The sequence below is a fragment of the Westerdykella ornata genome (genome assembly GCF_010094085.1).
Source record: "Westerdykella ornata strain CBS 379.55 unplaced genomic scaffold EI97scaffold_1, whole genome shotgun sequence".
NCBI classification, from domain to species: Eukaryota; Fungi; Ascomycota; class Dothideomycetes; order Pleosporales; family Sporormiaceae; genus Westerdykella; species Westerdykella ornata.
The window spans coordinates 919158-931635 of NW_022986851.1; the positions used below are offsets into that span (position 1 = coordinate 919158).

Here is a 12478-nt window from a genome sequence, read left to right on the forward strand (position 1 = left end):
CTGGTTACTGCCGCCGTGCGTTTATTAGTCTCCAGAGTCCGAAAAAGCCGGATGCGACAAAGTCAAACCTGAAGCAGCCAAGTCCCGTTCCGACGACATTTGCTTGTTATCTTTCATTCACAACAGCCTTGCATACTTCCACCACACCGGACAAACCACTCCGCCGTTAAATGATATTTGGACCATTTCATCTCACGTACTGGAACCCCTATCCCGCGCCGTATGCGGGCCCCAGGTAAACCATGTCGAGCAGTATGGAACCGCCCGATATATCATCAGGACGACAGACGCTCCGTCTCCTCCGCCCTCAGCTAGGCCTGTTTCTCCAAAATGGTCAATCGGGCTTCAAAGAGGAGCTGCGGCGCTTCTACTCGCCTGCAGAGAGCAATGCGGCCGAAGAGCTCGTCAAACTCAAGGACACGCTCAGAAGAGCCGACAATGATTCCTTCTGGCCCATTCTCGCCGAAGGCCTTGCTACCATCGCCGCCGCTCAGTATGCTTTTGTTTCCAAGCGAATCCTGGTCGACGACGGCAATGATCACGTGGAGACGCCGCCTACTGGAGAACTGTCGTGTCATCTCGTGGGCGCTGCATTCTGTGTAAACGATGGTCACGGTACGAAGCATCAGGTCCAACATTTCAAATACCACGCCTATTCCTGCCCGTGTGCCTACATGCGCCATGACAAGATTTTCAGCATCCCCGAAAAACTCAACGATTTCATCATGAATAATCCGAATGACATGGTCGGTCCAGGCGAATCTTACCTTGGTATTCCGCTTTTTGCTGATGGCAAGTGCTTCGCGCATTTTGGTGTCATGTGGAGCGCCGACGGAGCCGCCCGAAGAGTCTTGGGATGGGGGTACCTGGAATTGCTCATGCGCGGCCTGGAGGACTTGATCTTGGATCGGGTGCTACAAGGGAAGCGGTTCGCTGCGTCAACTGTATCCGCGGGTGAAGAGAGACCGCGAGTGATACCGCACGCGGCTATCCCCATGTCTCAGTCGTTGAAACCCTACGCTAGAAGTCTTTCCCATGAGCTCAGAACCCCGATGCAGGGCGTTGTCGGCATGCTGGACGTCATGATGGCAAATGTAAAGGAGGCTGCCGAAGGATTGGAAGATATCCGCCTACAAAATCTGCTAGCAACACTCAAGGACAATATTGAAACTGTGCAAGGTCCGTTACATCATTCCCATATCTCCGTCTGCCAAAGACGTGACTTTGTCCCCTTCCTAGTCATCCTCTTCTTAAGCTAAGCATGAACAGACAGTTCCAGACGGGCAGTTGAGGCAGCCGACAATATTGTACACGCATATGACATGAACATGGGACTACCTGAAGACCCCGATTCTCTTTTCGAAGAGCTCGCTAGAGACAATATCATTCTGCGCGATAGGAAACCAGATATTGTGGTCACAGGCAACACTAGCCCCAACAACCATTTCCGGGGAACGAAGCGGAGGCGACAAGAGTTCGCGTGGAGAGCTGATGAGATTTCGACCCATGCTCGTGTCTGCAGAATGCCCAGGAGGAGAATTCGACAATCACTCTCTGAGGAGCCCCAATCCCGAGCCACCAAGGCGGCCACACTGGCAAAGCAAGACATGCAAGTGAGCGCTCTACACAAGGCGTGCTCGCACGAAGCCTCCGACGCCAAATGCGATAATGACTCTTCCAGCTCTCCCCTTTTCGCCTCCGAGCACTCGACAGTGCCCGGCCTACGGCACACTGACCTACGAGAGGTCATCCGTTATGTCATCAATGATGCCTTGAAAGTTGGGGGACGCCCCGATTCGGCCATCGCAGAAGAAACCGAGTATGGAGAGCGCATTGAAGTCCGTACCAGGAGATCTAGCGGACAGGTCAACATCAAGCATATCGAATGGACGGTTGCGCCAGATGTACCGCAGACCATTCTCATTGACGAAAAAGACCTCGCCAAGACCATATCCTGCATTATGCTGAATGCTATCAAATTCACTGACAACGGAGAAATCACTCTTGGCGTTACCCTCGGCGACAACGGCCGGCGGATTCTCGTCAATGTCAAGGACACGGGATCCGGCATACCTGCAGCTTTCCTACCGAACCTGTTCAAGCCGTTTGCAAGAGAAGACAACTCTACGACGCGAGAGAGTGAGGGTCTTGGGTTGGGGCTTCTAGTGGCTAAAGGTCTGGCACGGAAACTCGGCGGTGATCTAAGTTGCATTCACTCGGATGTTGCTGGACCACGGAAGGGCTCCGAGTTTGAATTGTGCGTACCCCTTACACCCGGAGACGCTTGCTGTCGTTCATCATCGCCATTCGGGTCGCCCACGCTTTCTGCCAATTCCATGGACGCCGAGGTGTTGTTCACTGTCACACAGCAGCCCGGCACACCGCCCCTTTCATCTGAAATATCCAGGAATGGCCAAAGGCTCTCTCCGCGAAGCTCTCCGGCACTCTCAGCCACCTCGCAAAGGTCACCGTCGTTGGCCCCTCTCGGAATTCACCTGCCCACACCGCGTTCGGCGTCGCCCGTTCGCCCTCGCGCGACGTCGAAAACCCGTACACTGTCAGATGACCACTTTGACCGCAGTTTAGCTGCTAGGTATCCTCTGAACTTCCTTGTCGTCGAAGACAACAAGATCAACCGTAAGCTGCTCGTTAGCATGCTGGCCAAGCTCGGATACAAGAACGTAGCTGAAGCATACGACGGCAACAACGCCGTTGAGCAGATGCGCCAAGAGCGCTCGCCCAAGGAGCAGATCGACGTTGTCTTGATGGACCTGTGGATGCCTCTTCTCGACGGGTTCCAAGCTACAGAAACGATCCTGAAGATGGATCTACCGAAGATCCCTACGATTTTAGCTGTCAGCGCCGATGTCACTGGCCCGGCCATCGACCGGACAGAGAAAGTCGGCATGAAGGGCTTCCTGGGGAAACCGTTCCGGATCCAGGATTTGGAGAAGCTGATTGTGGAGCACTGCTCCTTCCAGTTGGCGGCATGAACTTTGCCCACTCTAACCATTTATGGTACTTTCTCGATATATCATTTAATACGTCTGATGATGTTTGGGGAGACGTGGAGTTCGGAGGTGTTATCCTTGTTTCGGCTTTTTGCAGCATGATACCTGTGATGATTGCATTATTGCATGGAGTAGGTTTGTATACTTTTAGATATCCCGTTCGTTTCGTGTTGGGTTTAGGAAATATCTCTCCACTCTCGCGGATCTCGGGCACGTATAGACAGGGGAGAGCTAGGGTCCAGCTCGGTGGGCTTTTACTTACGAAGTATTCCGGGTTATGAGAGCTAGAAGGCACTGCAGGAAATATTACAACATACATCCTTGATGACTCTCCCAATAATCATAACCTCTGTGTGGTGGATTACCACATAGTACTTTACACGGTGTGATAAAGAGGCAGATAATCTGTCTTGGCGGGCTTTGAGACGGTTGTTTGCACGTGTCTCTAAAGCAGAACGGAGAATAGAATCGTGAGAGAGAGAGAAAGAGGGGGAGAGAGAGCAATATCTAAGACATAACGAAATATTGCATCGTACGTTGTATCGAAGCCGATGTTCCAGTAAAAAGTGCTCTTTCACGCCAAGAGAAACCCAGACTATCCAGCATCTTCCACTAAAACCCCCCGCGATTGCCCGATTCGGCCATGATGCGCCACTAGCCTAGGAACCGGGCCCTAGGCCCGAGCGTTGCGGAAGAAGGACACGCTGGAACTTGGTTGGTAAGAATGGAACGGACGGTGAAACTTCGCTCCCAGGAACGATTGCTTTCTCTCTTGATCTTTTCCTTCGATCCTTCGATTACAGATATTGTCGTTCGCTTCGTTTGTCGCTGAGAGACGTCGACGTCAGAGAAAAAGGCTCAAGAGGGATTCGGGGTGCTGATTTCCGGATCGCTTGCTCGCTGAGTAGAGAAGAAGAAGGCTGCTACGCCCCCGCCGTTGACTATTGTCTACCATCTACCGTCTACTGCAACTACGGCAAACCAATTTCTGACAAGGTTTGGTTTTTGCGCATTGCAGCGTCGATCCCGCCCACCGTTGGAGCGTTGCGCCGGCACACGCGCTTGAGAGATGGAGAATGCCTACACCAAAACGCCGGGGGAGGCGCTGAAGCACTTCCAAGTCACGGAGCATGCGGGGTTGTCGGAGCAGCAGGTACGGGCTGCGAGGGAGAAGTACGGGAGGAACGGTAAGCATTGGAGAGGGAGAGGAAGGACTTGAGGCTGATCATTTCGGGATAGCACTTCCTGAGGATCCCCCGACGCCGATTTGGGAGCTCATTCTCGAGCAGTTCAAGGACCAGTTGGTCTTGATTTTGCTGGGATCGGCGGCCGTGTCATTTGTTTTGGCGTTGTTTGAGGGCGGAGAGGATTGGACTGCTTTTGTGGATCCTGCGGTTGTAAGTACTTCTGGCAGGTCTTCGATACTGTCTGCGGAATATCTACTGACTACGTCTAGATCCTCACGATCCTGATATTGAACTCCGTAGTCGGCGTATCGCAAGAAACCAGCGCCGAGAAGGCCATCGCCGCCCTCCAGGAATACTCCGCGAACGAGGCCAAGGTCATACGGAATGGGACGATCCAGCGTATAAAGGCGGATGAGTTGGTACCTGGAGATATCGTGTCTGTGGCCGTGGGCGACCGGATTCCCGCCGACTGCAGGATCCTCTCCATCCAGAGCAACAGCTTCAATGTGGACCAATCCATCCTCACCGGGGAGTCTGAAAGCGTGCCCAAGGACGTCCGCGCAATCAAGGACGTTGACGCCGTAAAGCAAGATCAGGTCAATATGTTGTTCTCGGGTACAACGGTGGTGACGGGACATGCGACTGCCTTGGTGGTGTTGACGGGGTCGAATACCGCGATTGGGGGTATCCATGAAAGCATCACGGCGCAGATTTCGCAGCCGACGCCCCTGAAGGAGAAGTTGAATGATTTCGGAGATGTGTTGGCCAAGGTTATTACGGGAATCTGTATACTGGTGTGGTTGATCAATATTGGAAACTTCAGCGACCCGTCTCATGGCGGGTTCGCGAAAGGTGCCATCTATTATTTGAAGGTGAGCCTTGGAGAGAAGTACAGTAGCCAACATCATGCTAACGACACGCAGATTGCCGTTTCTTTAGGTGTAGCCGCTATCCCCGAAGGCCTGGCCGTCGTCATCACCACATGCTTGGCTTTGGGTACACGGAAAATGGCCGCCAGGAACGCCGTGGTCCGCAGTCTCCCATCTGTCGAGACCCTGGGAAGCTGCAGTGTCATCTGCTCCGACAAGACCGGCACTCTGACGACCAACCAAATGAGCGTCAACAAGATCGTTTTCATCAACGATAGCGGTAACGGACTCGAGGAAATTGATGTTGAAGGCACCAGCTTTGCCCCTGAAGGCCAGATCTCGTTGAAGGGAAAGCGCCTGGAGAACCTTGCGGCTAGGTCTGCGACTGTACAACAGATGTGCGAAGTCAACGCGCTTTGCAACGACTCCAAGCTAGCGTGCGACTCGAAAACCGGCACTTATAGCATCATTGGTGAGCCTACGGAGGGTGCTTTGCGTGTGTTGGTGGAGAAGGTCGGTACCCCTGATTCCAGCCTCAATGTCCGCAGGTCTTCAATTCCTCCTGAACACCGCCTCCATCACGCAAGCCAATACTACGAAGATCATGCGCCGAGACTCGCGACCTACGAGTTTTCCCGCGACCGCAAGAGCATGTCTGTGTTAGTCCAGAAACAACACGGAGCGAAACTTCTGGTCAAGGGCGCCCCTGAATCAATAGTCGATCGCTGTACTCATGTTATCCTTGGTGAAGGCGGCAAGAAGGTCCCACTTTCGAAGCAACTGGCCTCTCTCATCCTGCAAGAAGTCGTCGACTACGGCAAGAAGGGCCTTCGGGTCCTTGCCATGGCCTCTGTCGATGTCAACGGAAATGATGCCATCTACAAGCAAGCTAAGACCACGAAGGAATACGCCAAGTTGGAACAGAACATGACGCTCCTTGGGCTCTGTGGCATGTTGGATCCTCCTCGCCCCGAAGTACGAGCTTCCATCGCGAAGTGTCGTTCCGCTGGAATCCGTGTAGTCGTCATCACTGGTGACAACCGCAACACTGCCGAGACCATATGTCGCCAGATCGGCGTCTTTGGTGAAGACGAGGATCTGACCGGCAAGAGCTACACGGGCCGCGAATTCGACGATCTCAGCGAATCCGAAAAGATGGAGGCAGTCAAACGCGCCTCGCTCTTCTCCCGCACCGAACCTAGTCACAAGTCCAAACTCGTCGACCTCCTCCAGCAAGCCGGCGAGGTGGTCGCCATGACAGGCGATGGCGTGAACGACGCCCCTGCCCTCAAGAAGGCCGACATTGGCGTAGCCATGGGTTCCGGCACCGATGTCGCCAAACTTGCCGCCGACATGGTCCTCATTGACGACAACTTCGCGACCATTGAAGGCGCCGTCGAGGAAGGCCGCTCCATATACAACAACACGCAGCAATTCATCCGGTACCTCATCTCGTCCAACATCGGAGAGGTCGTTTCCATCTTCCTGACAGCTGCCATCGGCATGCCTGAAGCGCTTATCCCCGTCCAACTCCTCTGGGTGAACCTCGTAACCGACGGTCTTCCCGCAACAGCCTTGAGTTTCAATCCCCCAGACCACGACGTCATGAAGCGCCAGCCGCGGAAGCGCGACGAAGCTCTCGTAGACGGCTGGCTCTTCTTCCGCTACATGGTGATTGGTACGTACGTGGGCGTCGCGACCGTCGCAGGATACGCGTGGTGGTTCATGTACAACCCCTTTGGACCGCAAATCTCCTTCTACCAACTCACGCACTTCCACCGCTGCTCGTCCCAGTTCCCGGAAATCGGGTGCGCCATGTTCTCGAATGACATGGCCAAGAGCGCGAGCACCGTCAGCTTGAGCATCTTGGTGGTCATCGAGATGCTGAATGCCATGAATGCGCTCAGCTCCAGTGAGAGTCTACTCACGCTCCCGCTGTGGGAGAACATGATGCTCGTGTATGCCATTTGTCTGTCCATGGCGCTGCATTTTGCGCTGCTGTATGTGCCGTTTTTGCGCGCCTTGTTTGGGGTTACGCCCCTGGGTGCTTTGGAGTGGAAGGCTGTGGTGGCGATTAGTGCGCCGATTATGTGAGTTTATATCCCTTTCCCTTGTTTTTGTTGTACTTCTATGTCAAATGGATTGCTGACGGATGGTGCAGTGGCATTGATGAGGTGCTCAAGTTCATTGAGCGTAGATTCTTCCAGCGCACTGCCGAGGGAGGGGGAAGGGGCCAATATGCGCTTGGTGCGAATGGGAAGACGGTGAGGCCCAAGAAGGAGTAAGGATAGGAACAAGAGTAGGAATGTAAGTACCAAGGGTGGACTCATCTCAATGCAGATATAGAATTTACGCATATCGAGGAGTCGGGGGCGTGTGGATAGATGGAAGGACAGGTGCATAGCATGCTTTGTGCATGACAGGGTTGTATCATATATAGACTTCAGGAGTCGACATGGAGGTGAACATATGATTTATCTTACTTCGAGATGCATGCTTCTGCATATGTCAGTCCTAGTGAGCTATCTATCGCCACCTTCTATACCTCCCCTCTTCCTTTCCTACTCTAGTCATCCTGCGGTTCCCTCCCTCCAAATCCCGCACACTCGGCCAGAAGTTTCTGCTGCACATTACTGGCCGCCTGCGCATATGCCACGATATCTTCATTCTCCTTCTTTCCGTCCTTCCCGCCATCAAAAACCTCATAACTAAACCACCCTCTAAACCCCGTCCTGAGCACCGCCCTCGCCACATCCACCACAGGCAGGTATCCCCCATTAAACGGTAACGGTCTGTAATCATGGCTCCATCTGCCACGAGGTCGTAAACCGGATTCATCTGCTTCCGTGCTCATTGGCTCGGGCACCTTGTACGCGTCGCTGATTTGTAGGAGGTATATCTTCTCCTTCGGGATACTTTTGCTAAGATCGTCCAGCGACTTGCGGAACCGTTTCTCTACCTCTTCTCTCGACACGTCTTCCCTGATCCCGGATCCCGTGGTCGGATCCCCCCACTCCCCGCCCGCAGTCTGAAACGTATCCAAACAAAGACCGATATTTGGTCTATCCACCTCCTTCACAATCTGCCACACGTCCTTCCAGTCCGGCGCGTGCGACGACCAGCACCAATTCTCGTACGCAAGCTTGAATCCATGCTCCGCCAGCATGTCGGCCAACTCTCTCAAATCCGGCACAATCCTGCTTTGATCCAATTTCTCCAATGGCGTATCCGTGGATCCTACTTGTAGCATGTCGCACCCGCAACTTTTCATGATCCGGATCCAGCCCCTCGCGCGGTCAAAGGCGTCTTTCCTCTCCGCAGACCCCTCGGGCCATCCCTCGAAATTGGAAAAAGGTTGCAGCATCATGATTCCGAGGTTGCGCTTTTGACATTCTTTCTGGATCTGTGCGGCGACGGCGCAGAGGTCGTCGTAGTCTTTCGGATCGATGGGGTGGCCGAGGTGGGACTGGCCGAAGGAGAGGATGTCTGGGAAGGAGAGCTCAATGGCGGTGAAGCCGGCGGTGGAGATGGCGTTGAGGCGGTCTAGGAGAGGGGGAGGGTTGGACGGAGGGCCGAGGGAGCAGGTAGCGTAGCTGATGGGGATGGTGGTGAGGGTTGAGGCGTCCAGGGCCATGGTGGTGGGTATGTCGGTCGTTCTTGTTGGCAAGTCGAGGGCTTGGTGCGAGGCTACCTGTGCGGAGTTACTGCTAAGCGATTGAGGAGGATACTGTTATGTTAGTGCGTGTGAATTAATAGGGAATCCGGATTGAGAAGCGATGGTTGATATGCGGAAGACATCGCCGGATGCCATCGCGGTGACGTAGTGTGTTAATGCCCGCAATGACGGCATGCAGTACGATACTGCTGACCACATTCTCTCCCCTTGAACCTCCAAGAAGCTCGACGTTCAGGACACATCCCGAAAACCGATATTGTAGTGCCATAGGCCTCGATCGGTGTTCGGGTACCCATTGAGCGGGAGTCTCGAGCTCGGAGGAAGTGTCGTGCTGGACACCAGTGACTACTGTTTTCGTACGACGCATACCATTGGAATGCCGTACCACTACTGAGCGGAGTCCGGACTAGGACAAATCCTACGAGGGATGCTGAGAGCCTGTGCAGCGTTTATGGCGTTGGGATGGCGGTGAATTGCTGTCCACGCCCTACGTGTACTGTGGTAGTCTAGAAGGAGCGAGGTCGGAGGGCGCATCCCCGCCACGACGCACTGACCAGAAAATTAATTCCTATTCACTGCGACGCCCCCGCCAATCAGCGAATTCCAGCAGACATGTGCTGGTCGAACGACTCATAAGTGTTCTTCGGCCCTTCTTAAATTCCAACAGGTACAAGGAAACCTGAAAGGAACACCTACTCGCGGTCGGACTTCTCTTGTTCCTATATTCTTCTTTTCGCTCACCCTGTACACATCGCGCAGATTCAATCGTCACTACTAGCGCCATGTCTGTCAGTAGAGACACCATGATGCTCCCCCGCCACGTCAAACTCTCCTACTAACAATTGACAGTTCTTCCAAGAGAACAAGTCTGCTGGCGACAGGCAGAACTCTGAGGATTGGCGTATCCGCGGTTACAATCCTCTGACTCCTCCCGACCTCCTCCAGTCCGAGATTCCCCAGACCGCGAAGTCAAAGAGGACTGTGCTTGACGGCCGCAATGAAGCCGTCGAGATTGTTCAGGGTCGCGATGCACAGGGGAGACTGCTCGTAGTCGTCGGGCCCTGCTCCATTCACGATCCCAAGGCCGCCTTAGAGTACTGCGACCGGTTGCTGAAGCTGAAGGAGAAGCACAAGAACGAGTTGCTCATCGTCATGAGGGCATACCTGGAGAAACCGCGGACGACGGTGGGATGGAAAGGACTTATCAATGACCCTGATATCGACAACACCTTCAAGATCAATAAGGGCCTGCGAGTGTCCCGTCAGCTGTTCGTGGATCTGACGGAGAAGGGCATGCCTCTGGCCAGCGAGATGCTTGACACCATCTCTCCTCAGTTCTTGGCGGATCTGCTGAGCGTAGGCGCAATTGGCGCAAGGACAACCGAGTCTCAGCTGCATCGGGAGCTGGCATCGGGCCTGTCCTTCCCTGTTGGCTTCAAGAACGGCACTGATGGGTCACTGGGTGTTGCCATTGATGCCATTGGCGCTGTCAGGCACCCGCATCATTTCCTCTCCGTCACCAAGCCTGGAAACGTCGCCATCGTTGGCACGCTTGGAAATGAGGATTGCTTTGCCATTCTGCGAGGCGGCAAGAAGGGCACCAATTACGATGCCAAGAGCATCAAGGAGGCTCGCGAGCAGCTCGAGGCGAAGGGCCTGAACGCGCGATTGATGGTCGACTGTAGCCACGGCAACTCCGAGAAGAACCACAAGAACCAGCCGAAGGTCGCTCATGCCTTGGCCGAGCAGATCGCGGCCGGCGAGACCGCCATCATGGGCGTCATGATTGAGAGCAACATCAATGAGGGTGCGTTTCCAATGTATCTGTCGTACAGCGCCAGCTAACACACCATCCAGGCAACCAAAAGGTCCCGGCTGAGGGGAAGAATGCTCTCAAGTATGGAGTCAGCATCACCGACGCCTGTATCAGCTGGGAAGACACGGAAAGCGTGCTAGCGGAGCTGGCGGCCTCAGTGCAGAAGCGTAGGGAATTGCTTGGAACGAATGGCGTCCACTAACGCCATTCCTTGTTCTTTCGGCTGTTATAGAGTTGGCTCGCATTTGGTTCCAGTTCGGCGTTTCCGGGGTCCGCTTTCACCTGCGGCATCGATTTGCACGTGTAATACCCACGATCAAGGAGGAGGAAGTACGGATCGGTTGGGTTCGCAGTCTCAATCTTTCCGGCAAAAGCATTACTTTCCATTGGCAAGGGTATTTTCTTGTCTGAGGCTTGTGGCTTTAGTTGTTGACGGGTGATTGCATGCCTGCTGTGTTGAAGCAACGGGGTCGCCGCTTCGCTCTGCTGTTTCCTTTCTTCACCGGTCGTTCACTTCCCTGCTCTGCACCACACCACAAGCGTGCAGATCATGTCAACCCACTCTTCTCTTCGGTCATTTTCTGGTGTCCCATGTCACCGACAGGTCAAGCAAATGAAAGCAGCATTCGTGCGTCAAATCGGCGAGGGTCGGTTCAGCCTTTCGAATTGTGTCCTCGAGCCAGGGTAACGGATGCGTGTCACAGCAGCTGCGCTGTTCCTGGTAATGCCGGCCGGTTTCTGTCTCTGCGCAGCCGCGCAGTTAATGGCTTTACTCATGTTCGCTCTCCGGATGTCCTTTGGTTTGCGCATGCGTCTAAGAGGACCCAGTACGCTTGTGCTAGACATTGTCTCCGCTGTGAGTTAGTGATTAATCCGCAATGTACAACAGATGACCTGTTCCAGATCCTTCAATCAACTTTCGCCTCACTGCTCGGATGATCAGTAAACAAGAGGTGGACTAACTCTCTACAGACCACGAAGCCGACTTTTTCGGTTTGCCCACCCCATCGGAGTCCCCCGGAATCACTCCTTGGGTAACGTACACGATTCCCAAAACAGAAAATGCAATGAAGTCGCACACGTCCGCCAGCCTTACTTCCGCACGCCAAGCGATGCCTGGTGCCGACATAGTGTATGTAGTCTACTGAGTGGGGGGCAGGGTGCAACTTGCTTGCGCTTTGAGCCTCGCCGCACTCCTCCGCATATGCAACCCCCGGCCTGCGGGTGACGCCCATAACGGTGCTGGGGGTTCCGCTCCATTCGAACAATTTCTGGCACTCAATTACCATCCCGGTGCTCGACCTTTGAGTGCTCAGTTCCTAAATTCCGGTGACCCCGATTGCGTACTCGTCTCCGGCAATGCAGTCATCCTCCGAATTTGCATGCACCAGGACCACAGTCCCCTTTGGCAACCGAGAAATGTGACTTGCAAGATCCGAACTTCAGAGACCGTTATCTGCTGCTAGCAGTTCAGAGGAGGGTGCCAATCCGCACAGTTATTGGCCTGCTATTTTCGTTCGTTGGCTCATCAAGATGAGCCAACCCAAGATGTACTTCAAAGACAGGCGCCTACCTCAATCAGAGTCCGAGCCAGAGCGGTGAATGCCAGCTGTAGCTGACTTGGCAGTGTACGGCCCGCTTCTGGCTCCCCCCCATCCTCCCGTCCCCAGTCAGGAGTAGCCCACCATGTTTCCCGTCGGAGCAATAGTGCTAACGCTGTCAGAATGGTTATTGGATCTCTTTGTGGCTTCTGCTCGTGCCAGCCCTTCAAGATCCTTCTACCAACTCCCAGAGCGCCGGGTCGGGCGGGGAGTATTTGCTCCGCCTAATAAATAAGCATGATATGTCTTGTGGAGGCCAGGCAGGAGTGGTCTCTGCTTTGCGTCACTTGACCCGACTGTAATGACTGCCTGAACGTC

The 12478-nt window shown here is 54.1% G+C and overlaps 5 protein-coding genes across 5 annotated transcripts; 3 read left to right on the forward strand and 2 right to left on the reverse strand.

The window, feature by feature from the left end:
* EI97DRAFT_13326 (sensor protein rcsC) lies at nt 1-3144 on the forward strand. Its single transcript, XM_033793136.1, has 2 exons — nt 1-1179; nt 1270-3144. Exons 1-2 carry the CDS (start codon nt 243-245, stop codon nt 2991-2993), a joined length of 2661 nt encoding a protein of 886 aa, XP_033658449.1. The 5' UTR covers nt 1-242; the 3' UTR covers nt 2994-3144.
* Nucleotides 3145-3707: 563 nt separating this feature from the next.
* EI97DRAFT_13484 (calcium ATPase) lies at nt 3708-7397 on the forward strand. The gene is made up of 4 exons (XM_033793155.1): nt 3708-4198; nt 4251-4408; nt 4468-5070; nt 5122-7397. Exons 1-4 carry the CDS (start codon nt 4081-4083, stop codon nt 7159-7161), a joined length of 2919 nt encoding a protein of 972 aa, XP_033658450.1. The 5' UTR covers nt 3708-4080; the 3' UTR covers nt 7162-7397.
* Nucleotides 7398-7633: 236 nt separating this feature from the next.
* On the reverse strand, nt 7634-8701 carry EI97DRAFT_366821 (xylose isomerase-like protein; the record flags this gene model as incomplete). The annotated part of the gene is made up of 1 exon (XM_033795049.1): nt 7634-8701. One exon carries the CDS (start codon nt 8699-8701, stop codon nt 7634-7636), a length of 1068 nt encoding a protein of 355 aa, XP_033658451.1.
* Nucleotides 8702-9113: 412 nt separating this feature from the next.
* On the forward strand, nt 9114-10882 carry EI97DRAFT_13361 (phospho-2-dehydro-3-deoxyheptonate aldolase). Its single transcript, XM_033793139.1, has 3 exons — nt 9114-9531; nt 9593-10550; nt 10601-10882. Exons 1-3 carry the CDS (start codon nt 9526-9528, stop codon nt 10759-10761), a joined length of 1125 nt encoding a protein of 374 aa, XP_033658452.1. The 5' UTR covers nt 9114-9525; the 3' UTR covers nt 10762-10882.
* Nucleotides 10883-11137: 255 nt separating this feature from the next.
* On the reverse strand, nt 11138-12273 carry EI97DRAFT_429008 (uncharacterized protein). Its single transcript, XM_033797346.1, has 2 exons — nt 11532-12273; nt 11138-11415 (listed from the first exon to the last, which is right to left on the reverse strand). Exons 1-2 carry the CDS (start codon nt 11846-11848, stop codon nt 11193-11195), a joined length of 540 nt encoding a protein of 179 aa, XP_033658453.1. The 5' UTR covers nt 11849-12273; the 3' UTR covers nt 11138-11192.
* Between the last annotated feature and the right edge of the window lie 205 nt (nt 12274-12478).